Source organism: Cetorhinus maximus, chromosome 2 (assembly GCF_964194155.1).
Source record: "Cetorhinus maximus chromosome 2, sCetMax3.hap1.1, whole genome shotgun sequence".
Classification (NCBI taxonomy): Eukaryota; Metazoa; Chordata; class Chondrichthyes; order Lamniformes; family Cetorhinidae; genus Cetorhinus; species Cetorhinus maximus.
In genome coordinates, this window is record NC_135880.1 from 39,499,887 (window position 1) to 39,525,802 (window position 25,916).

A 25,916-nucleotide genomic window follows, 5' to 3' on the forward strand; every position below is an offset into this window, starting at 1 on the left:
CAGACGAGTGCCTTGCTGCCCTCCTCAGGGTCACTTAACACAACAGTTAGGTCTCCCCCCTGGCACCACCACCCCTACCCAAACTCTGCATGTAATTACTGCATTGAATCATTCATGGTAAGTGGCCTTCGCTGGGCAGGCCAGTATTTATTGCTCATGTCTAGTTCACCCTGAGAGGGTTGTGCTGAGCTGGGTTCAGTATCCGCTGCATGTGGTAGACTTACACCCACAGCACTGTTTTGGGGGCGACCTCAAGGATCTGCACCTAGGCACAGTGCTGGAACTCCGAAACATGTCAGAGTCAGGCTGCTGACTGACTGGGAGGGGACTAAATAAGGCCAGAGGTTGAGATGGAGTGAGTGAACAAGTGAATAATCAGTTTCTCAAATTATCCGCCAATGCTTGGAACTCAGGGTCAAGATTTGAAGAGTGAAGGATGGGAGTTGAATAAATTCTTCACACAGATGGTTAGAACTAATAGCTATGGAGACAATAACAGTAAAACTACTCAAAGAAATTGTTAGTTGTCCATCCAGAATCAATGGCATCTTCTGCCTTTAATACTAAACTGGAAACAGTAACATTACATGAAACTAAACAAGCCAATCAGTTTGGTACCCAGAATTTGTATTCAGTATTTATGGGTTAAACGGTTTTACAATATGAGGGGAGCTATAAAATACTTGTTGTAACCCATTACTTTCCGTGTTTAATTTTCTATTCTGCCACAGATGCAGAGTTTGTATCAGGATGAGTAGAAGGAATGGGGCCCTTATCAAAACTACCCAAAAGCAAGTGGATCTAATACAAGAGAGAGCAAATCCTGACCAAAAACCAATCAATGCCAGTAGAGAAACATCAAAGGAGGCAGCAGTGCAACTGAAATTCTCCTCACACCGTGAGTGCAAATGCCGCAGATTTGCACTAAGTGTGGTAGCAGGTGGGTAAAAGAACGTTTTACTGACTGACCGTAAGACTGTGTCCCTAGACACACAGTGTTAGTAGCAAACAGTTAGTCCACAAACAGCGTGGGTCACCCACCTCTGTCAATGTGACACACTGGGCAGATTTTAACTGCCAAGGGAAGGTGAGTGCAGGTGTGTGCTGGTTGCTAAAGCCCCGAATAGTGATGTCCAGATGGGATTCTGACCTGATCACTTCTTGGTTTAATTCTGAACTTACGACGAGTTCCTGAGCTGAGTGGAAATCACCAGGTTCAACAAGGTGAGAGAGCAGCAGGGAGAGCTTAACCAGTGGAACTGATAGGCTGGGAAGCCTTCAAACAGTGAAACTGAAGGGCTGCAGGTGAGAGGCTGCTTCTCAGAGCATTTCTCCTGATGCTGTGCTTTTGCTGCTTGACAGGTGGCTTCCAACTTTTTGAAGTCAGTTCACTTGTCTTGGACCTCACTCACCTTGACCTGTACTTCCCTGCTGTCAGCCTACATCATATCATGGGAGCAGCTTATGCAGCTTGATCCTGGTCCTCTGCTGAGGAACAAGAGGAGCAGCAACACCAATACCAACAGTACCAGTGGCAGCAGCAGCAAAACCAGCAGCAGACCAGCTGCCTTCTCCTCAGGCACATTCCCCTCCACAGGGCAGAGGTGATGGACACCATCATCCAGCTGGGAGGAGGTGAGGCCCCAAAACAGTGTCTACAGGCAGAGGGTCAGCTCTTTTGTCATGTATGAGCTCCAGTGTCTGAGGAGTCTCAGGCTTTCATGACAGGTCGTTGCTGACATCTGCAGCCTCCTGGAACAAGAACTCCTTCCTCATGGAGCAGGTGGCACCTGAAGGAGTTATACCTCTCAGCATTCCCCACCTCCTGAGGCTCTTGAACCTCATGGGTCATTGTCTCCAGGTTCAAGGGGCTAACACCCCTGCTGCTCACTTCCTCGGCCACTTATATCCATGTTTGCTTGGTTTAAGCTATTGGCTTCTTCCTCTGATCCTTGACAAATATCACCTCATTTCAGTCCCTCAGCGATCCTGCAACAAGGACCTCCAGCTAAGTCTCCATTTTACTTTTCATTCCTGTGGTTGCAGAAGCCTCAGGAATCAATGAACCTTTCAGTTATTCTATCCCCTGCCTGGGTTAAATGTTGTCCACATGCTGCAGATGTCAGCAGTGACCTGCCATAAAAGCCTGAGCCTCATGAGAAATACTTCCTTTCACAGATTTACCACGTCATTCCATCCACCCGCTCTGGTTGGTCGGGAATCAGCGGAGAAGGATGCTAATTCTGTGGCTGAATTAGCCACAACAGCATCCACTACTGAATCAAACTGGTTCCCAACCCTTGACTGACTTCCCTGCTGTGGGCAGGTCAGTTAGGATAAGACTCCGCCCATTGTTTTCTCCATTGGTGCATGAATCATGGAGTGAGATCCCTGGTGCCACATTTGTTCTGTGTGGGAACGTAACAGTCAGGAGAAACAACTGCTCTGTGTTTCCACCCTGGCCAGTGGATGATCCACCTTGATGTAGTCCAGAATGTACAGAATATTGTGTCTGAAGATGGATCTAGTTAATCTTGTACTGGGCTTGCAAACCATATTTCTCACCTACCCCTGGGTTAAAGGCTGCTAGTCTGACCTCGGGCACACTGGGGAATTCCAGGTCATTCGGAGAGTGAAAATGACCCTCTTTTTATTTGGAGAATCTACATTTTCTCCAAAACTATCCAATTGTAACTCAGAGTGACAATGGCTGGTCCAGGGCCAAATGGATCAAAAGAGACTTATTCACGGGCACTAGATCCAAACAGTTCAGTTGAATTGCTTGTATCTAGATCTTGTTATTAGCTGATTGATGGCCTGGCTTTTCCCATGGAATGCCTATCAGATTATTGTATACCCCCAGTGTGACAATGACCAGGGACAAACTACATGTCTCCCAAATACATCTGCAAACTTGAGCCACTCTCATATCTCCAGCAGTGGATATCACTGATCAGAGTGGCTTAGGTAATACTTGATCAGCTGACTTAAGCCTCTGTTCCCAAACAAGTGCCACCATCATCCTTGTCCTCAGTATTTTGTTGGGTTGTCACTACCTGTGGTGCTTAATCACCATTAAGCAGTTATGCAGAAGTTACCAAGAAGCCTTTATTAACATTACTGAACTATGTACATATTTATAGTGTAGGGTACAGGTATGGAGAAGACTTGCCCAATTTCCTTATATGTTTCTACCTAGCTCTGCACTGACCTACGCCCTAGGTCATGTGCCTTCTTACACCACCGGTGGGCGGTGCTGTACTCAGTCTCAGGTTAAGTTACCGGACCCTTCTACTATACCTCCCCCCAAGTCTTTATCCCCTGGATATAGACTGACAACAGTTACGTTCAGTTTGATTCAAGTCTTCGGTTGTTATAAGTCTTGTGTACTTAACTTCAGTGTTGCAACTACAACTATTCTAAATCTAAGCTACTCATGATTTACATTACAATATTAACAGCATGCATTGACAGAGTTCATACTACCCCATCTCCCCCCATCAAGTCTGAAATCAGGAGTTGAGGTGGTCTGGAGGTCTTGTACCCCTGCCATGTCTCATTTGCCTTCTGGTCAGGAGAGTGGTAGGATCTAGGGGCTGTTCATCTTGGTGGTGAACCAGTGGTTGCAGCTGGATGCAGACATGACCTCATGCACTTTGCACTATGCACTATGCCTGGTCGATCAGGTTCCTGTGGTGATGATTTGGTACCGTGAGTGGTGGTTGTTCCTTTCTGGGTGGACAGGAGTGGTATCCATCCAGCTGGCTGTTGTGTCCCTTCTTTACCTTCCTCCGCCTTTTCTGGCATCTGGAAGTCTTCTGGGGTTGAGGGGAAGCCGTCCTGTGGATGGAAGAAGAGTGTAGAGGTGGCTCACCCTTGTTGAGTAGTGTTTGCATCCGGCTGCTACCTGGTTCCAGTGCGCTATGTGGTTTCATCACACTAGCTGGTAGATGCTGGGTCTGTGTGTAGGTTGTCATCTCTACCGACTGCACTGTGGTCCCTGGTGGAGGCAGAGGCTCTACTGGAAGTTATTCTGGCTTTGGCATCACCTCCACTGGGGGTGCTGTGGTAATCTCCTGCACTGTGGGTTGGTCTGGCTCTTGGTTCGGTTCAGGGACTTGAAAAGGAGAAGAACAGACCTGATCTGCAAACAGGAAAGAGGGGTTATAAACAAAGTCAACATTGGGTTGCTGCTTCATAGTTGGGCTTTTAGGAGGATGGGTTTCTGGCTCTGTGGGGACTGTGGTTGTCTTCACATTTTCTGCCAGTTGAAGGAGATTGAGAGCTATCCAGACGTCTCTACTGAGGAGTGAAAAGAGTTGATTTCAAATGACATACATAACTTCTGTGATCTGTCATCATACCTTTATGGCTCCTGAATCATTCCAATGACCAGGAATTGGACTCCCCCTGCACCGTAGAGTGGAGAGTCCATGGTTCAGGCCCAGCACATTGGAGCCACAGTTCCTCGTCCGATAGGATGGTCACTCTGGTACTGGAACCTAACTTGAAATTGGTTAGATGGCCATTCACTGAGATGCTGGCGTTCCAGAAGGAAAAGCCGCATCATCTGATGTTACCCAGGAAGAAGGGCCGTGTGTTTCCTGGGTCGGTGGCTTTGACTTTGTGGATGGCTTTCAGTTTGTCTGCGCAGTGCGGAGGGCATGACTGGCATAGCCTGCTGAAATGCCACTGTTTGTGACAGTGGAACCATTTAGCAGCACTGGCTTGACATTGATCTTTCCTGTAGGTGCGCTTCACCCTGCAGCGCTGGCACAGTCGTTCAGCAGAGCGGTTGGGGGTTGGCTTACCCTGGCTCGGATGGCCCCTGCACTTCTGGGCCAGATGTGGTGGACCAAAGTGTGGCTTCTGCCCATGAAGTGTTCACACCTCTAAGAAAGGCCCAATGTTGTTCTTGCTGCTTGAACAGCTGGATGCCATGTGTGAGGTCAATCTTTGGTTTGGAGAAGATCAGAGAGCAAACTGTCCGGGACACCCACCATGACTCCATGTCGGATTAATTTGGATTTCAGATCTCCATATTCACATCCCTCTGCCATGGGGTAGGTGTTGTTGATAAAGGAATCAACAGGCTCCCCAGGCTGCTGGACTCTCCTGTTAAATTTGGCACGTTGCAAGATCTTGATGGATCACAGGTTGAAAAAGAGGTTGAAAGATTTTAAAACATCTTCAAACGTAGCAGATGATTCTTTTATGGCTTGCCTGGCAATGATATCATCTACAATCAATTGAATAAACTAATGTGCTGACTAGTTCTGCCTCCAACTTTTTATTTAATCCTGCAGCTGCACTATATCTGAGGAACTTTTACCCCCAATAACTCCAATTATAAGACTAGTCAGGGCCATAGATACAGCACATTGGGGGTGGTAGGGAAAAATTGTGATCCATGGTTAAAAAAATTTTAAATGTGGGTGTTCCTTTAAGACAGCGGAAGATTTCAACATGGCACCGCTGGTATTGCTGAGAAGAAGATTTTCGCATGCTTCAGGGTTTGGGCGTGACTTTCAAAATGGTGGTGATGGCCCAGGAAGAGGAGGAAGCTGCAAAATAGCGATCATTTCTTTTTCTTTCTTTAGTGGCACTTCCGACTCGGAAGCCATGTGGAGAGGGCGCCGAGTCGGAGGTCAAGCTAGTGACGAACATACAACTGAGTTTTCTGCCTGACTGGTTTTGCAAAAAATGGTTCACAGGACTGACTTTCCCGGAACTTTAAAAAAGTTGCATCTCACCCTGCAGGCTGCTGGCTGCTAGCTCAGCTTTATTGAAGCTGCTTCCACAGGGATTCAGTGGAGACTTTAGCTCAAGCTTAACTTCTGCCTTTTGTTCTGTTTCCAGTGCCCTTTGTGAGCTTTTCAGGTGAGTTTTCTCAGCTTCTCGCTTCTTGAGTGAGGTTGTTTCAGAGCAGAAATTTGTTGCCGGTGTCCTTTTCTTGATTTCTTCAACCTTTTCACAGAGGATGTGGATTTTCATTCCCAGCTGCCACCATGTTTTGTTGGGTTGTTGCTACCTGTGGTGTGTGCTGTTTAGACACCATTAAGCAGTTGTGTAGAAGTTACCAAGAAGTATTTATTAACATTACTGAACTATGTATATATTTACAGTGTAGGGTACAGGTATCAAGAGGACTATTTTAGACCTCATAATGTGTAATGAGACAGGGATGATTAAAAAGCTCATAGTGAAGGATCAGTTAGGAAAGGGCAATTATAACGTGATAGAATTTCACATTCAAGTTTGAGGGTGAGAAACTTGGGTCTGAAACTTGTGTCTTAAAAGTAAATAAAGGTAACTACAAAGGTATGAAGACAGAGTTGGCTAAAGTAGACTGGAAAAAATGGGTTAAAACATAAGACAGCAGGGATGAAGTGGTAGACATTTAAGATGAATTGTGAAGTAATAAACCGGTTCAAAATGTATACAACGGGGAGCTGGGGAGTGGTAGAATGGGAAGTATGCATAGTTTAAAATGTCTCATCAGATAACCTCAAGAAACTTTGCACTATTATTTGGGGCTAGGAGTCCAAAACTTTTCACAAACTTCCTAACAATGGCCTTGGTGATTTTAATGTGTCAAATGTCCATGGGATCAATCTTCCTTTAATAATTCTACAAAGCCAACTGCAGCAGAGTGACCATATCAGTGGTATTAAATGGCCCAAAAATCCTCTTACGAATTCTTAGGCCCAGATTTTTGTCCCTGAGTCAGGTTCGCCAAGTGGGAGATTTCCCAGCTTGGCAAACTTGATCTTTTAAAAAAGTCTACCTGCAGTTGGATTTTCGGTCAGAGGGAGCAGGCTGAAACTGGAGTCAGTGAGTGAGACCCTGGAATGAATGTAGAGGTTTTTGGGTGTGGAGGTGGGCTGTGCACAAGGCAGTATGTTTAAATAAATATAAAACAATAATAAAACAAAACAATTTCTCCAACCCTCATCCCCTGCACACTCACTATGTCCCATCCATGCCAACCTATGCCAATGCATGCTCCCACACCCCCTTACGCCCCTATGTCAATTTAGTGCCCCTGTATCCAATCACCCTTGCCCCATACCCCAGTGCCAACTTAGTGCCAACTGATGCCAACCTAGGCCCTCATCCACCATCCTTTGCCCTTTCCCCTTCCATGCCAACTCACCTAGACAGTTCCTTGACAGCTTTGATAATTCCTGGACAGCTCTTTGACAACTTGGCAGCTCTTTAACAATTCCTTGACAGGTGGACAGTTCCTTGACAGCTGAACAGCTCTTTAACAGTTCCTTGACATCTGGACAGTTCCTTAACAGCTGGACAGCTCTTTAACAGTTCCTTGACAGATGAACAGTTCCTTGACAGCAGGACAGCTCTTTGGCAGCTTGAGAATTCCAATGAGTTTGTGCGTAAAAAGTACACAATCATGGTCATTTTTAATAATCCCAAAGGGTGCTTTACGTCTATCCTATCCAGAGGGTTACCTTACCTCTCCAAAGGGGTATCCAAATGCCTCCTCCAAGTTCAGATCTCCTCTTATGTTCTAATCTGTACACTCTGGAATCCACACACCTGGTCTTCCAAAATCTCACTTCAGTGGAGGCAGCTGGTGATTTAAATGGCCAGCTGCCTCGGCAAACCTTGGAGAGGCTCTCCATCATAGCAAAAATCCAGGCATAACTCTTTCAATTTACATAATGCTCGCTGCTTCAAGCCTCCAGTTGACCTCCTCTCCTGATTTGTCACGTCTCTCCACTCACTGCTTCCCTCCCGACCCTCCTGCTCGTCCACTTGTCACTTGTTCCCCTGCTCACCGGCGAGCGGGAGGGAAGCACCGAGTTGGGGGCAGGTGGGGTATGGGGGGAAGTGGGGGACAGGAAGGGGGGGGATCAGCAAGCAGGAGAAAAGGGGGAAAAGATGAGTGGGAGGGAAGGGGTGATGCAGCAAGTGAGAGGGAAGCACTGAATGGGAGGGTCTGGGAGGGAAGCGGCGAGTGAGGGGTAAGGGAAAGTGGTGAGTGCGGGAGTCAGGAGAGGGACAAGCGAGAGGGTCAGGGGAGAGTCGGAGAACAGGGGGTTGGGGATGGAAGCAGCGAGCAAGAGAGAAGCAGTGGCGGGGGAGCGGAAAGCAACAGGCAAGTGGTGAGTGGGGGAAACTCTTTCGAGTTATCAACAGTCACAGATTGCATCTCTTTCGAGTACAATCACAGTTCTTGGTTTCCGGGAGTGGGACATGAACCCACAACCCTCTGATTCAAAGGCGAGGGTTCTATGAACTGAGCCACAGCTGACACCTCGTGAGTGGGGGAAGGTGCAGCGTGCAGGCCACAGGAAAGACAAGTGGTGATGTAGCTTTAGGCTCCAGGAACTGACACGAGTGAATTTCAGCTGTTATTCGCAGCTGGTTAATCATGTCAGGCTTAGCTCTTGTTCATTTCCTATCATGGGGGAGTCTTGCAGTTCTTTGCTTGTGGGCTAGAGTGACAGTAAACCTCATTTAACCATCAGGATGTGCACAGCTGTAATAGTAGTGTGCAGCCCTTGATGGATTGTTGCACAAGTACACAGATAGAAGGGAACTCTGTTGTGAACCATAAAGAGGATAGTGTAGAACATCTAAAGGGCATAGGCAGGTTGGTGCAATGGGTAGACAAGTGGCAGATGAAATTCAATGCAGGGAAGAGCGAAGTTATTTATTTTGGTAGGAAAAATGCAGTGAGACAATATAAAATAAAGGTTATAATTCTAAAGGCAGAGCAGGGGCAGAGGGACCTGGGTTGATATGTGCATAAGTCATTGAAGGTTGAGAAAGTAGTGAATAAAGCTATGACATCCTGGGCTTTATCAATAAGGGCATTGAGTACAAAAGCAAGGAGGTTATATTGAACCTGTATAACACACTGGCTCATCCTCAACTTGAGTATTGTGACCAGTTCTGGGCAGCACACCTTAAGAAAGATGTCAAGGCATTGGAGAGGGTACAGAAAAGATTCACGAGAATAGTTCCAGGGATAAATAACTTCAGTTATGTAGAAAGATTGGAGAAGTTGGGACTGTTCTCCTGGGAGAAGAGAAGTTTGAGAGAAGATTTGATAGAGGTATTCAAAATCATGGATAGAGTAGATAGGGTGAAGCTGTTCCCATAGACCATAAGACGTAAGAGCAGAAGTAGGCCATTCAGCTCATCGAGTCTGCTCCACCATTCAATGAGATCATGGCTGATCTGATAATCCTCAACTCCACTTTCCTGCCTTTTCCCCATGGCCTTTGACTCCCTTACTGATTAAAAATCTGTCTATCTCAGCCTTGAATATACTTAATGACCCAGCCTCTATGGTAAAGAATTCCACAGATTCGCCACCCTGTAAGAGAAGAAATTCCTCATCATCTCAGTCTTAAATGGGCGACCCCTTACTCTGAGATTATGCCCTCTGGTCCTAGAATCTCCCACAAGGGGAAACAGCCCCTCAGCATCCACCCTGTCAAGCCCCTTAAGAATCGTATATGTTTCAATAAGGTTGCCTTTCATTCTTCTAAACTCCAGTGAGTACTTACCCTCTCTTCATAAGAAAATCCTTCCATACCCGGGATCAACCTAGTGAACCTCCAATGCTAGTATATATTTCCATGGATAAGGAGACCAAAACTGTTCACAGTATTCTCAGTGTGGTCTAACTAGTGCCTTGTATAGTTTTAGCAAGACTTCCCTATTTTATATTCCATTCTCTTTGAAGTGAAGGCCAACATTCTATTTGCCTTCCCTGTTACCTGCTGAATTTGTATGTTAGCTTTTTGTGATTCATGCATGAGGACCCCCAAATCTCTTGGTGCTGCAGCTTTCTATAGTCTTTCTCCATTTAAATAATATTCAGCTCCTCCTGCCAAAGAGAAAAACCTCACGTTTTCCCATATTATATTCCATTTGGCAAGTGTTTGCCCACTCACTTAACCTCTGTTACTCTTTGTGTCATCCTCACCACTTGCCTTCAAGCCTATTTTTGTGTCATGCGCAAACTTGGCTATAGAACATTCACTTCCCTGATCCAAGTCATTAATAAATATTGTAAATAATTGTGACCCCGGCACTGATCCCTGAGGCACTCCACCAGTTACAGGTTGCCATCCTGAAAATGCCCCCCTTATCCCAACTCTCTGTCTTCTATTAGTTAGCCAATCCTCTATTCATGCTAATATACTACCCCCAACACCCTGGGCTCTTAACCTTTTAAGTAGCCTTATGTGCGGTACCTTATCGAACGCCTTTTGGAAGTCCAAATATATTACATCTGCTGGTTCCCCTTTATCTATCTTGCTTGTTCCCTCCTCAAAGAATTCTAATAAATTTGTTAACCATGATTTCTCCTTCATGAAGCCTTGCTGATTCTGCTTGATTATATTATGCATTTTTAAATGCTCTGCTATTACATCCTTTATAATAGACTCTAGCATTTTCCCAATGATGGATGTTAAGCTTACTGGCCTATAGTTACCTGTTTTTTGTCTTCCTCCCTTTTTGAATAAGGGTGTTACATTAGCAGTTTTCCAATCCTCTGGGATATTCCCAGAATCTACGGATTCTTGGAAGATTATCACCAGTGCATCCACTATCTCTGTAGCCACTTCCTTTAATATCCTAGGATGCAACCCATCAGGTCCAGGGGACTTATCGGCCTTTGGCCCTATCAGTTTCCCTAATACCTTTTCTCTAGTGATAGTTATTGTATTTATTTGCTCCCTGCCTTTTGCTGCTTGATTATTTAGTATTTTTGGAATGCTATTAGTGTCTTCTACTGTGAAGACTGATGCAAAGTATTTATTCAACACCTCTGCCATTTCCTGGTTCCCCATTATTATTTCCCTAGCCTCATTCTCTAAGGGGCCTATGTTCACTTTGGCATCTCTCCTTTTTATATATTTAAAGAAGCTCTTACTGCCCATTTTTATATTACCTGCTAGTTTACCCTCAAAGTTTATTTCCTCCCTCTTCATTTTTTTTAGTCATCTTTTGTTGGCTTTTAAAACTTTCCCAATCCTCTGGCTTACCACTAATCTTTGCCACATCGTACATTTTTTCTTTGAATTTGATACAACTCTTAACTTCCTTGGTTAGCCATGGATGGTTTACCCCCTTCCTGGAATCCTTCTTTCTCACTGGGATATATCTTTGTTGTGAGTCATGAGCTATTTTCTTAAATGTCTGCCATTGTTCATCAACCGTCTTTTCTGCTAAACTCCTTTCCCAGTCCACTCCAGCCAACTCTGCCCTCATTCCTTTGTAATTACCCTTATTATTGAAGGATTGAGAACCAGAGGGCACGGATTTAAGGTAATTGACAAAAGAAGCAATGGTGACATGAGGAAAAAAAACGTATGCAGCGAGTGGTCAGGATCTGGAATGCACTGCCTGAGAGTGTGGTGGAGGCAGGGTTTCCCAAGGCTTTCAAAAGTGAATTGGATCATTATCCAAAAAGGAAAAGTTTGCAGGGCTATGAGGAAAAGGAAGGAGTGGCACAAGCTGAATTGCTTCTTCAGAGGGCCAACACAGACACAAAAGATCAAATGTCCTTTATGCTGTAACCATTCTATGCTTCTTTGAAAAGAAACCATAATCATCTGTGATTTAATTGCAAAAACTCAACATATTTAATTTCAACCCTGCAGCTGTTTTCCCACACTGTCTGAAATAAACTTGTTCATTCAAAGTAAAGCTTTGACCTCTTTATACATCAAAAGGAGTCTGAATTCTCTGAAATCCAGATTCCATTTCTGACCACATCCAAATTAGTATCATGCCAAGAGAATCGCAAGAACTGGCCCTTATCTGGAACCTATTCAGAGGTACTAAAGCTGACAATCTCCTAATGTAACATTATTATTTAGTGAATGCAAATCCCTGAATGCAATAGCCTCCGCATTTGTTGAGTTTAAGGTGATTAGTCCACCACTTAGTCTATAGAGGGGACATTCCTCAGTAATATTTGTGTCTCGCACAAGTCCATAAGGTGTTTGTACTGAGGCCCCAGCATTGGTGGATGGCTGCACAGAGTACCTGGCCCATCTTGAACTTGTTTAGCAAGGACTACTCTTGCTGTGGTGGTTCAAAGCCTGCCATTCGACAGATGGGATTTATCACAAGGAACTCGTTAGTGACTTCTTGTGTTCCCATTCCTTGATCCAAAGAATGTCTGCTGGTAGATCTTGTATGTAAAATATAATCTTGTGAACACCCATGTGTGCAAACAGCAGCCTTTTCTCTAAGTCTGGATTTTTAAGTCTATTTCTCATAAAGGAAACTCCCAGTTCCTCTGCTTGTTTGCTGGACGCTTCACCAACCAACATTTGTTCAGCTAGAGAATCTGCATTCCTATTCTCATGAAATATTCAACGTAACATTGAACTGTAGTTATAAGTCCCAGTCATCACAATATCATCCTCAAGATGATACTTTCCATATTTTCTTTAATTGTAAATGAGACATGGGTGTAGAGCATAGATACTTGTATCCTTTTAAGTTTATTCATGATTAATGAACTTATATTTGCATAGTGTCTTCATGATCTCAATACATGACAAAGTACTTTGCAGGCAGTGAAGTACTTATGAAATATTTACACTGTTGTAAAAATTATTTATCATTTATCACGAGTATTGCTGAAAAAGGAGACATGCTATTGAAACTTTTTATCTTACACTCATCAGGATAGCTATGCAAGATAAACCAACAGTAAAGGGAACAACAATTTCTATTGCATGAGAGTGTCGATTGGTTGGCAAGTGGACTCTGATTGGTAGAGGCGTTGCCATGGAGAATGTAGCAGAGAACAGTTAACTATTAACTGCCAAGCTTTTGTTTCACATTCAAACCAGACAGGCCGACTCTGATTGGCCAATGCATTGCTATGAAGAATGAACCAAGCAATGACGGCCTGCAAGCTTTTGTTTAGTTGGAGAAGGTGTAATACATGGTCATGCTCCTTCTGCCTGCAAAGGACAGGGCTTTGTGTGTCTAGCATGCATAAGTGAGCCAAACTGCAAGCCCGACTGCTTAAATTGCTTTTCAGTGTAACTCTTAGCATAATCAGGATTGTTTACCAAGTGCTGTCCAATCGTGGAATCACATCTAAGGTTGGACAGTATGTTTTGAGTTTTGCAAGCATGGGCTGCTTGAGTATGGTCAGTACTTCGTCTGTTATGAACAGCCGAAGGGACGAGTTATTTGATAAAATCTGCAGGTAGTTGGGATGTATGGCCTACATACCTGGCATCATACTAGCACTGAAATTTATACACCACATTACTTATTTGTGTGATAGGCAGAATGTCTTTTTGGCTTGATGGCAGTGTCCTGTTAGTGGCGAATACCACTCGTCTCGCTACAGCATAGTAACATCATGAAACAGCTAGCTTCACCTGTTGCTCAAATTTTTGAGATACCTTGCCCTTCCAGGGTAATCTGAGGTAGATTGGTCACTTTTCAGGGACTACAGTGGTTCAATAAGGTAGTGCACCACCACCTTCTCAAGGGCAATTAGGAATGGGCAATAAATGCTGGCCTAGCCAGCAATGCCCACAACCCATGAATGAATAAAAAACATGGTGGCTTTAGACTCATTCATGAGTTTGCATAATATACAGTGAGCAATGATCTGATCAGGGTAGTCATTAACCTGCAGGAAGGCTTTGATGCACGCTATTTCAGCATCAAGCTTGCATGGTGAACAAATGGCTCAGGCCCTATTTATGAGGCTGCCGATAGGCCAATCTGAAAGCACATAGAACTGTAGGAATCCCAACATGTATATTGATCAGTGAAGGTAGGCTTGTGGCAGACACTAATAGAGAACCCTTTAGCAGATTTCTCAACTAGCACTTTGAGGAAAGGGAGCTCATTTGCCTGCTCCATTTCAAAGGTGAGTTTGAGTGCAAGATGAAACCCATTAAGAATCAAGATTGTTTAGTAAGTATTGTCTAATCACCTCCTACCCCTTGCATATTTCCAATATCTAGGTAATATGTTTGCTATATTTGAATCTGCAACTAGTTCTTACATGCAGTTGCAAATTCAAATATAGCAAACATTATCTACATATTGGATATATGCAAGGGCTAGAAGGTTAGAAAGTGATTGGACAACACATACTAAACAATCTTGATTGTGCTAAAAGTTACACTGAAAACCAATTTAAGATTATCAGTTGGGCTCACAGTGTGCTCACTTATGCAATCTAGAAGCTACATGTATTCATACACAGGGTCCTGTCCTTTGCAGACAGAAGGAGCATTACTACACATTATGCCTCTTCCACCTAAACAAAAACATTGGGGAACCACCATTGCCTGGTTCACTCATCATGGCAATGCCTTGATCAATCAGAATTTACCTGCCTGGTTTGAATTTGAAAAAGCTTAGCAGTAACTGTTCTTGGCTGAATTCTCTGTGGCAATGCCTCAACCAATCAGAGTCCACTTCCCAACTAATCAACACTCTCTTCTCATGCAGTATAAATTATCGTTCTCATTTATTGTTGGTTTATCTTGCATAGCTGGCCTGATGAGTGCAAGACAAAAAGCTTCAATAGCATGTCTCTTGTTTTAGAAATTATCATTTATTTAACCAAATATACTGTAGATTTAACAGTGCAGAAATTCATCTGGAACGATTTTACATCTTATGTAAATAAACAAACATGGTTACATTTCCAACTTGGAATTAGCTTAAACGTGGATTTATTTAATGTTTTCATTTTATGAACTACACCTGTTAATATGGTCAAGTGTTATGTCTCAACAAATCACAAAAAGAAAAGCAAAATACTGTGGACACAAAAATGCTGGAAATACTGAGCAGGTCAGGGAAATCTTTTGAAGAGAAAAAGAGCAAACATTTCAGGCTGATGATCTTTCATCAGAACAAATCACACACATTTTGCAGTATCAGAGGTACAAATTTTAACTATATTATTGAGACAAAATGTTTTATTGTTACCTTTTAACAGTATGTGAAAATATCAAGAAATGCAAACAATACATAAAATACAAATTTCTCCTTCCTCTCCAAATCACTCAACTCCAGAAGTGGAGTTTCTCATTACAGTAGAAGTGTCATTTTTCTCTTTTCATCAGGTGTGGAAGGTTTTGGTGCAACAGAATTCTCTGTCTTTGGGTTTGCATTATCAGGCTTTGTGGCACTTGTACCACACACTTCTCTGACGAGCTGCATCTGTTTTATATTTTACATGGAGAGCCTTTTAAATGACACTTGATGGGCTCTACTGCAGATGCAAAGGTGTTCGAAGTTGGCCGAGTAAATACAGTACCGGATAAGTTTGATTGAATAGCCGAGTCCACACTTGATAACAATAAAAGGGTTCATTCTCATCAGTATTTAAGGTCAGTTCTTTTACAGCTTATGAAATTGACATGCAAATTATGACTGGTATGAATCTCAAACTTAAAAGGAAGGCGGATGAAGGACATGCAACGGAATGGAATTTATTTGACCAGAGCTTTTAAAGCAGTATCATTGGGAAACTAGACTGTGGTTTACTTCCTTCTGTTCTCAGACAGCAATTTAATCTGGTCCAGTCTGTGGGATACCACTTGTGGCACACTTGCAGTTCAAGGGTTAAAATGCCTAACATCTATTAATACTGTGGTCTGAACTTACAATACACAGGTGAAACTCAAACTTGTCAAGGTTAAAGCACATAAGTTTTTTAGAAGAACTGCAAAACTAAGACTAAGGTTTGATGAGAGGTATGTTTTGTTCAGAGTATGAGTATCTTTGCTAGCTGGCTGATGCTATCCCTGAGGCGGCCATATCTGTTGTCCTTTGTGACATTATCAAAAAAAAAGCCCCTTAGGACTTATACATCATGTGATCAACAACTTTTTGTAGATGTAATGAATGGGAGTTAAAGTTTCTAATTTCTTATTCACTTCTTTTATTTGACGACCAGCAACTTCCCTAGGATAAAGAAGATTTTGCAACTTACTCTTGAAGACTGATGAGACATAATAATAAAACAAAGGGTCGAGGCAACAGCTCACACTGCCTATGCACACACAAAGCATGTAAGCAAAATAGAGAGTGTCACTTGGTGCATAATAAAAATGAAGATAATGTATGAGCAAAATAATGTTAGTTGGTGCAAAACAAATAATAAACACAGAAAACACAATTATAACCAGAAATGACGCACGTCTCTTTCCACACTGCTTTGTCACGTTTGCTGAATGGAGAGTTGAGATAATACATATGTAGCAGACTGAGGTCACAAGCAGGGGAATTACAAAGAGCAGAAAACACAAAATGGGAAAATAGTAGCTGGAAAAGTTTTGTAGTGTAGAGAGAGGTAGCACATCATGGCAGGTTGTAATGTTCAGCTCAGTAACATACACTGTTTGTTCAGTAAGGAGAAGTGGTGCAGCACCACCAATAGCTGCAAGCCAAACGACAAGGCAAAGTACAATGGCACGGCCTCGGGTCCTCCAGGAGGCAGATCGTATAGGATAAACCACAGCGAGAAATCGGTCAATACTTATGCACATCATCAGCAGCACTGAACAGTACATGTAAGCATAAAAACCACCAGTAACTAACTGGCACAGGAAAGAGCCAAATCTCCAGTTATTACCAGAAAAATGGTAAGCGATTTTCAGAGGCAGGATCAGCACAAATAACAAATCTGCGGCTGCCAAATTCATCATGTAAATTACAGCTGGTTTTGTCAATTGCATTTTAAAGAGAAATATTAAGATTGCCAGAAGGTTTAGAGGCAAGCTTGTAATTAAAACAAAGGTGTAAACAAAAGGAATCACTAAAGTTGTCCAGAAATTCATTAGGTAATATTTCACTGACTCAGAAACTTCAACCACTGAACGCTTAAAGTTTGAAGGTTGTGAAGATGTATTAAATCCATGTCTTGATGAAGTTCCAGTTATGTTCTGCTGTGAGTTATGCCCATTCACATTATTGTTGCACTGAATACGTTTAGCAGCAAAGGTTTTGGGTATAAAACCGCCTTGACAACTTGGTTTCGTATCTGAAAGATAAATCAAATGTGTAGTTAATATTTTCTTATCACTCAATGACATAAACAGAAGCAATGAGTAGAAGGCAATACAACACCGTAAGCCTGCGCTCCAATTCAATAAGATCATGAATGAGCTTTTACATTGGATTTACTTTGTGTCCTATTCCCACATCCCCTGATTTCCTTACTGCCTCAAAATCTATCGTTCTCAGTCAGTGATACTCACTGTCTGAACATCTACATACCTCCGGGATAAGGACTTCCATAGATGCACAACCTTCTGCCTGAAAACACACTTCCTCATCTCAGTCCTAAATGGCCGATCTCTTATCCTGAGACTATATCCACGAGTTCTAGACTCACCAGCCAGGGGAAACAACCCCTCAGCATCTAGCCTGCCAAGCCTTCTAAGAAGTTTATACATTTCAATGAACTCACCTCTCATTCTTCTAAACTCCAAATAATACAGGTCCCTCTACTGAATCGCTCATTGGAGGACAGTCTCTTATTTTGTAACTCTTTGTGGCACTCCATCTAAAGCAAGTATATCCTTCCTTAAGTAAGGAAACCAAAACCGTACACAGTACTCCAGGTATTGTATCACCAAAACCCTGTATAACTGCAATACCTCCTTACTCTTATGCTGCAACCTCTTTGCAATAAAGACTAACATGAAATTTGCCTTCTTAATTGCTTGCTGTACCTGCGTGTTAACTTTCTGTGATTCGTGTACAAGAACTCTAAGTCCCTCTGAATACCAACGTTTAGTAGTCTGTCAACTTTTTAAAAACAATCTGCTTTTCAATTCTTCCTACTAAAGTAGATAATTTCCCACTTTACACTCCATCTGCCACCTTCTTGCTCAACCACTTCGCGGCGTTGCAGTCTCTTTGCACGTACCCCACAACTTATTTTCCCACGTAGATTTTACCATCAACAAACTTGGGTGTATTACACTCAGCCCCCTCATCTAAGTTATTGATATAAATTGTAAATAGCTGAAGCCCAAGCATTAATCCTTGTGGCGCTTTGCTAGTTTACACACTGCCATCCTGAAAATAAGCCATCTATTCCTACTCTCCACTTTCTATTCACCAACCAATCCTCAATCCATAACATATTTCACCAGTCCCATGAGCCCTAATCTTGTGTGTGACCTCTTGTGTGGCTACAGGAACATATTATAGGCAGCTTAGTCAATGGCAAGCATTAAGTCAATAGGTCAACTCTGAGACAGAAAAAAGTTCATGGGTTCAAGCTCCAGTCCAGAAATGTAAGCACATCATACAGGCTGGCGTGCTAATGCAATATTAAGGGAGTGCTGCACTGTTGGAGGTGTGGTCTTTTGGATTAGATGTTAAACTGAGGCTCCAACTGCCTGTTTAGATAGACAGGAAAGATTATATGGAACTATTCAAAAGAATAGGTAAGTTCTTTAAGTCCGGAGCAATGTTTATCCTTCATCTACACCACCAAAAAGGTGGACAGAGAAATTCTCTCATTTCTGATTGCTGTTGCAAATTTTAAAAAAAATAATTAATTCACGGGATGTGGGCTTCGCTGGCTGGGCCAGAATTTATTGCCCATTCCTAGTTGCCCTTGAAAAGGTGGTGGTGAGCTGTCTTCTTGAACCACTGCAGTCCATGTGATATAGGTAAACCCACAGTTGCTGTTAGGAAGGGAGTTCCAGAATTTTGACCCAGCGACAGTGAAGGAACGGTGATATATTTCCAGGATGGTGAGTGACTTGGAGGGGAACTTGAAGGTGGTGGTGTTCCCACCTATTTGCTGCCCTTGTCCTTCTAGGTGGTAGTGGTCATGCGTTTGGAAGGTGTTGTTGAAGGAGCCTTGGTGAATTCCTAGCTCTATCCAGGTATTATGACACAGCTGATGGCAAAAGCTGAGTTGCTCAAATCCCGGAGGGAAACTTGAAACAACTGTCATAACCCATTTTTGCAATTTGTACGTTTTGAGATGCAGGCTTTGAATAAGACCGAGTCTCAAGAGGTTCTTTTTAATACAACTAAATTAAACATTTATTAATACAAGAAAAATTGTAAGCACATACATATGTCTACAAAATTACTACAATAATAACTACAAAAATCCACTAATTATTCTGACTCTCAGTTACACCCCTGTTAAGGCAACAATAACACTCATAGAATTAAAGAGACAACTGGTAGACAGCACACCCTAGACAGTCGCATTTAAAATTTGTTTCTTACAGCTCTGGGTTCGTGCAGACAGACTTGAGGTTTACAGGCTAGAGGCTTCTCACACTTGATAGATCTTAAAATGCCTCTGCCTTACACACAATCTCCTTTCTCCTTTGTACATATCTTTCTCTTTGAATGTAAATTTTCCATTGTATTACTAGGTTTTTAATTTTACCTCATAACAATAACATCCTTTGATTCAAACAATTTTATTAGCAAGCTGAAAAAAATAAACACATTGCTTGGCGACTTCTAGCTAGATGAAGGTTTCACCCATTCTTGTGAATGCTTTACTTAAAAATGCAAATTTTTACCTATGTTGACATCTATGTTTCTAAACTTCCCCATGTTTATCTAATTACCATTTCAAACCTACTTCTTTCTATACATCAAAGACTCTAGACCAGCTGGCTTTAATCCAATTAAGACACTATTTATTTCTAAAACAAAAACAGAATTAACTGGAAAAACTCAGCAGGTCTGGCAGCATCGGCGGAGAAGAAAAGAGTTGACGTTTCAAGTCCTCATGACCCTTCAACAGAACTGAGTGATATTAGGAGAGGGGTGAAATATAAGCTGGTTTAAGGTGGTGGGGGGGGGGAAGAGAAGTGGGGGGGGGGGGTGTGGTTGTAGGGACAAGCAAGCAGTGATAGGAGCAGATAATCAAAAGATGTCACAGACAAAGGAACAGAGGTGTTGAAGGTGGTGATTACCTTCAACATCTCTTTGTTCCTTTGTCTGTGACATCTTTTGATTATCTGCTCCTATCACTGCTTGCTTGTCCCTACAACCCCCACCCCGCCCCCCGCCCCCCACTTCTCTCCACCCCCCCCTCCCCACCTTAAACCAGCTTATATTTCTCCCCTCTCCTAATATCACTCAGTTCTGTTGAAGGGTTATGAGGACTTGAAACGTCAACTGATTTCTTCTCCACCGATGCTGCCAGACCTGCTGAGTTTTTCCAGGTAATTCTGTTTTTGTTTTGGATTTCCAGCATCCGCAGTAATTTTTTGTTTTTATCTCACTATTTATTTCTAGGTGTCTTTTCAGCTCCTTCCTTCCTTTCACCTCAGAATCACAGAACTGTTATGGCACAGAAGTCTAATTGGACAATCGTGTCTGCAGCTGCTCTCTGAATGAACTCACTTAGTGCCATTCTTCCACCTTCTCCACATAACCCTGCACATTCTTTCTTTTCAAGTAACAGCCTAATTCCCTTTTGAGTGCTTCGGTTGAATCTACCTCCACCATACTCTCAGGCAGAGTATTCCAGACCCTAACCACTGAAAAAGTTTTTCTTCATATCACTATTGCTTCTTTTACTAACTACTTTAAGCCTGTGCCCTCTCATTCTTGATCCTTTCATGAGTGGGAACAGTTTCTCCCTATGTACTCTGTCCAGACCCCTTATTATTTTGAATACCTCTATCAAATCTCCTCTCAACCTTCTTTTCTCTAAGGAAGACAGTCCTAAATTCTCCAATCTATCTTCATAACCGAAGTTCCTCATCCTTGGGATCATTCTCATGAATCTTTTCTGCACTCTCTCCAAAGCCTTCACATCCTTCCTAGAGTTTGGCACCCAGAATTCGACACAACTATCCAGCTGAGGCCAAACTAGTGGCATATCAACATAACCTCCTTGCTCTTGTACTCTAGGTCCCTATTAATAAAGCCCAGGATACTGTATGCTTTATTAACCAACTTCTCAACCTGTCCTGCCACCTTCAATGACTTATGCACATATACATCCAGGTTCCTCTGCTCCTGCAAATGCCTTAAGAGTTGTACTGCCTATTTTATACTGTCTTTCCATGTTCTTTCTACCTAAATGAATTACTTCACATTTCTCTGCATTGAAGTTCATCTGCCACCTGTCCGCCCGTTCCACCAACTTGTCTGTGTTCTTTTGAATTTCTACATTATCCTCCTCACAGTTTACAATGCTTCTGAGTTTTGTATCACCTGCAAACTTTGAAATTGTGCCCTGTACACCAATGTCTAGGTCACTAATATTAATCAGGAAAAGCAAGGATCCCAACAATAACCCCTGGGGAATGCCACTCTAAACCTTCCTCCAGCCTGAAAAACATCCATTAACCATTACTCTGTTTCCTGTCACTCAGCCAATTCCGTATCCATGTTGTTACTGTCTCTTTTATTCCATGAGCTATAACTTTGCTCACAAGTCTGTTGTGTGGCACTGTATCAAATGCCTTTTGGAAGTCCACGTACACCACATTACCCTCATTAATTCTCTCTTATCTCTTCAAAAGACTCCAGCCAGTTAGCTAAACATGATTTTCCCTTAAATCCATTCTGTCTTTCATTAATTAACCCACATTTGTCCATGTGACTATTAACTTTGTCCCGAATTATTGTTTCTAAATGTTTCCCCAACACGGAAGTTAAACTGTCTGCCCTGTAGTTGCTGGGGTTACCTTTACACCCTTTTTCGAACAAGGGTGTAACGTTTGCAATTCTCCAGTCCTTTGGCACCACCCGAGTCTAAGGAAGACTGAAAAATTATTGCCAGTGCCTTCAAAATGTCTACACTCACTTCTCGCAGATTCCTTGGGTTCATCTCATCCAGTCCGGGTGTTATCAACTTTAAATACAGATAACCTATCCAATAACAGTTTCTTTTCAATTTTAAACTCTTTGAGTGTCTGAATTACCTCCTCTTTTACCATGGCCTGGGTAGCATCTTCTTCCTTGGTAAAGACAGTTGCAAAGTTTTCATTTAATACTTCTGCTATGCCCTCTTCCCCAATGTGTAAATTCCCTTTTTGGTCCCTCATCATCCCTACTCCTCCTTTTATCACCTTTTTACTATTTATATGCCTATAGAAGACTTTGGGATTCCCTTTTATGTTAGCAGCAAGTCTCTTTTCATACTCCCTCTTTGTTTCTTTTATTTGTTTCTTTTTACCTCCCCTCTGAACCTTCTATATTCAGCCTGGTTCTCAATTGTAAATTCTACCTGACATCTGTCATAAACACACTTTTCTTCATCTTAATGTCTATCTCCTTTGTCATCCAGGGAGCTCTGGATATGTTTGCCCTATCTTTTCCTTTCAAGGACCTTGACTATGCCCAAATTATGTCTTCTTAGAAAGTAGTATATTTAATGCTTTACTGAATAGTTTCTTGCCAGCCACTAATGAAACTTGCATGTGCATGCAACTCTGCAAAAAGCCATGGTAGTCGTCAGCAGAAAACTTTTAAATGGTGAATCACTACCAAAGCATAATTCATGCATCGACATGAAGACGAGGAGTGGCTTTGATAGTCACATGTAAATAGAATTATGATTTACTTCCTATTCTGGGGTGAATGAAATAGGACAATCTTGGCCTAAGGATCTGTATGCCAACATTCCCCTAAAAGACAATGCCTTATATTTACCTGGAAAAACTCAGCAGGTCTGGCAGCATCGGCGGAGAAGAAAAGAGTTGACGTTTCGAGTCCTCATGGCCCTTCAACAGTTTTGCTGAAGGGTCATGAGGACTCGAAACGTCAACTCTTTTCTTCTCCGCCGAAGCTGCCAGACCTGCTGAGTTTTTCCAGGTAATTTTGTTTTTGTTTTGGATTTCCAGCATCCGCAACTTTTTGTTTTAATGCCTTATATTTGATTGATTGCCAAACTCAGCCTTTTAAAATTGGTCAGCCCATTCTATGAACTGTCCAATAATGAGTTACAATTTAAGGTTAATTGTTAGACTTAAACTGTGTTAACCAGGCACAGCAGAGAATAGAGAATTGTCTTTGTTCATTAAAAATTGGTCTAGCTATGGAAACTCTCATAAAGCCTTTAACTACAAGTAAAGGTGATAGACAGTCCAAGTTCTAACACCCAATGGGACTCAGTTCAGGACTGCTGTGCTGTCACTGTGCATCTGGAAAAAAGAAGTTTCTGAAAGATCTAAGCTATCATGAGGTAGTTATTGCCTTTGAACATAAATTGGCAAAACACTAGGGTATGTTACCCGGGGGGGGTGGGGAATCCATCCTGGTTTGATTTCCCCACTCCACAACAGTCTCCATTTTCAGTCGCTGTGGTCTCTCCTTATCCTTATAAAAGATGCCAATCGCTTGCGTCCATTTTGTTTGGTAGCTGCTGGGTTCCTTCCAGCAATTCCCCTGTACTCCCCTGTGACTGCACTGCAGCATTTGATCCCCCCCCCCGGTGTTTCTAGGAATTCATCCTAGGACAAATGTGATAATTTATCGTTGAAGGACGATTGGTAAATTGTTAAAAGATTTGACTGCTCCCCAGTTTGAATTTATAAATTCTCATGCTTGCCTTTTGCCAGCTGTATGGTTAGTCCTGCAAACTGTTTTACAAGTAAACAGATGGAAAAAGGTAACGTTACACGAGGAAAAACTTAATATCTTTAAAATGGAATACGGTATGGATCGTGAGGAAAAGCCAATGAGAAAGTCCCGCTCCCTCTGGATTTTCTCAATAAAAGTGGGTCTATGATATTGGGATAAAGTGTCACTTCCAATTTGTTACTTGTGAACTAGTGCAGAAAATGTAAAGGGTGGCATATTAAGTTCCAACACTGTTGCCAGCTGAGGTCAGGTAGCTGCAGTGAATCCTGTGGAGACTGTATCTGAACTTGCTGCTGCTGCTCTGACCACCCTGGCTTCAAACTGGGGGGAAAAAGGCCAGATATGCCCCAGCTCAACCTCATGCGCTCCTCTGCTCCCCTTCTCCCCTCCCCGCTCCCCTTCTCCCCAGACCGATTTCTTACCGTCTTTGAGAGCTGAGATCGCGGGGAGCAGCGCGACCCACAACACAAGCTGAACTTTCCAGATCATTCCGAGTGGATTCACTCCACAATCCGGCTCCGGCTCAGGTTAGTTAGTTATAACCACCTCCCTCAGAGCCTCTTCCACAGTGAGATCAGTGACTTCGGCTTGCAAAGTTTAACAAATGAGCTCCGCTTGATCGTTCGTTGAGTCAGATCCTCTGGTGGATTTGGGCGCTTCCTGAGGCAGTGTGTGGGTTGGTGTTTGACGTGTCTGCCTTAAAAGGAACGCGCCTTTCCCACTTAACCAGCCCATATTATTTTCCTAATAGAATATAAAAGCACGATTTATTTCCTTATTGTTTTCCTTCATTCCAACAGGGACTAAAGTTCAAAGCACTTCAGTGGCTGTAAAGTGCTTGGTGTGACAGCCCTCGGTTGTGAAAGAGTTAATGGGTTGGATTTTATGCAACCCGTCGCAGTGGGAAAGATGGCAGCCGAGCCCACCAAATGGTGAGAGAGGCCCCATGTCCATCTCCCGGTGGCAGCTAAACCCTTCCCCCATTAGGGCGGAAGGGGCTGACAGGATCCCTGGTTGGGGTGTCAATTAGGCTCATTAATGAGCCAATTGTCACCCATTATCACAGAGCCCATTGTAATTTATTGGTGGATCAGTAATTAATTGAGGGCTGAACAGTTTTCCCATGCCCTTGGAAGACTGCCCTTGGCCTCTTGGGGTGGGGTGGGGTGGGGGGAGTTCCCTGATAGGCATTCTTTACCCAATCGATGGACCCAACATTGGGTAGGGGGTGGATGCTAAAACTCATCCTCCTTGCCCTTGCCTCCGACCCCCCTCCCCCATCCTGCCCTCACTCACCCTTGGTTTGGGCTCCCAAGTTGATCCTGGGCCTCTGGTAGATGCAGTGCTGGCAGAAGCCATCTGGCAGCATGAGGAATTGCCAGCCTCTGATTGTCTGGCAGCTCTCAGCAGGCAGGACTACCACTGCTGGGACCTCAATTGTGGGGAAAGCCAGCCAGTGGCCACTTAAATGCCTGAAGGACACTTGATTCTGTCAGGCAGCCCCCACGGAACTGACCGGTTCCCCACCAGTTCTACGACTGCTGGACGAAACTGAATCCTAGCCAAAGAGTCATTACGGCACAGAAGGAGCCTATTCCTGTAAGCAGCAAGGTCCAGGTCATTAACGCTTGCTATTGCTCACATCTCCCCATATCTCTTGCCCCAAACCTGAAATCTGCATTCACTGGTCCTTGAACTATCAGCTAATGGGAACAATATTTCTTTGGTTATTTTATGTAAATCTGTCATTATCCTGTACACCTCTATCAAATCTTCTCTCAACCACCTTTAATTCGAGGAGAACCCCAGTTTCCCCAATCAATAGCTAAATTCCTTCATCCCTGGAATCATTATGGTAAATTTCCTCCACACCCTCTGAAGGACTCTCATATCCCTCATAATGTGTCATGACCAGAACAGGACTCAATACTCGTGTTATGGCCTAACCAGAGTTTTATAGTCAGCATAATGTCCCCGCTTTTGTTCTTAATGGATGGGATTTAATGGAGTCCACTGGAGTGAGCTATATGGTGAGTGGGACCCCATAAACGCAGGGGAAGCCACACAGCCCATTCCTGCCAGTGGTACTTTGTCAAACACTTTCTTAAAATCTACACAGTCAACATCCAATGCTTTCCCTTTATCAACTTCTCTGTTACTTCAAAAGATTCAGTGAGATTAGTCAAACACCCTCTGCCTTTTATAAATCCCCGCTGCCTCTCTTTAATTATGTCCAACTTTTCCAAGTGCCTGTTGATTTTCTTCCCTGATTATTGTTTCTGGAATACCATGTACAATTCTGGGCACCACACCTTTGAAATAATGGCCCAGCTCTT

General features: G+C 43.0%; 1 protein-coding gene across 2 annotated transcripts in view; it reads right to left on the reverse strand.

Annotated features, from left to right (window-relative positions):
• The window catches only part of LOC144693639 (proteinase-activated receptor 1-like), a 78,380-nt gene extending 54,167 nt beyond the window's left edge, over positions 1 to 24,213 (reverse strand). The window contains exons 1-2 of one of the 2 annotated variants that reach the window (XM_078563504.1): positions 24,003 to 24,213; positions 14,692 to 17,032 (exon numbers count right to left, since the gene is read on the reverse strand). In XM_078563504.1, coding sequence (XP_078419630.1) covers positions 15,861 to 17,032; positions 24,003 to 24,069 — 1,239 coding nt within the window. In that variant the 5' untranslated portion in view covers positions 24,070 to 24,213 and the 3' untranslated portion in view covers positions 14,692 to 15,860. Of the gene's footprint in view, positions 1 to 14,691; positions 17,033 to 24,002 lie in introns of those variants that run through there. The other variant, XM_078563496.1, reaches the window with a different exon arrangement.
• Positions 24,214 to 25,916: the final 1,703 nt, after the last annotated feature.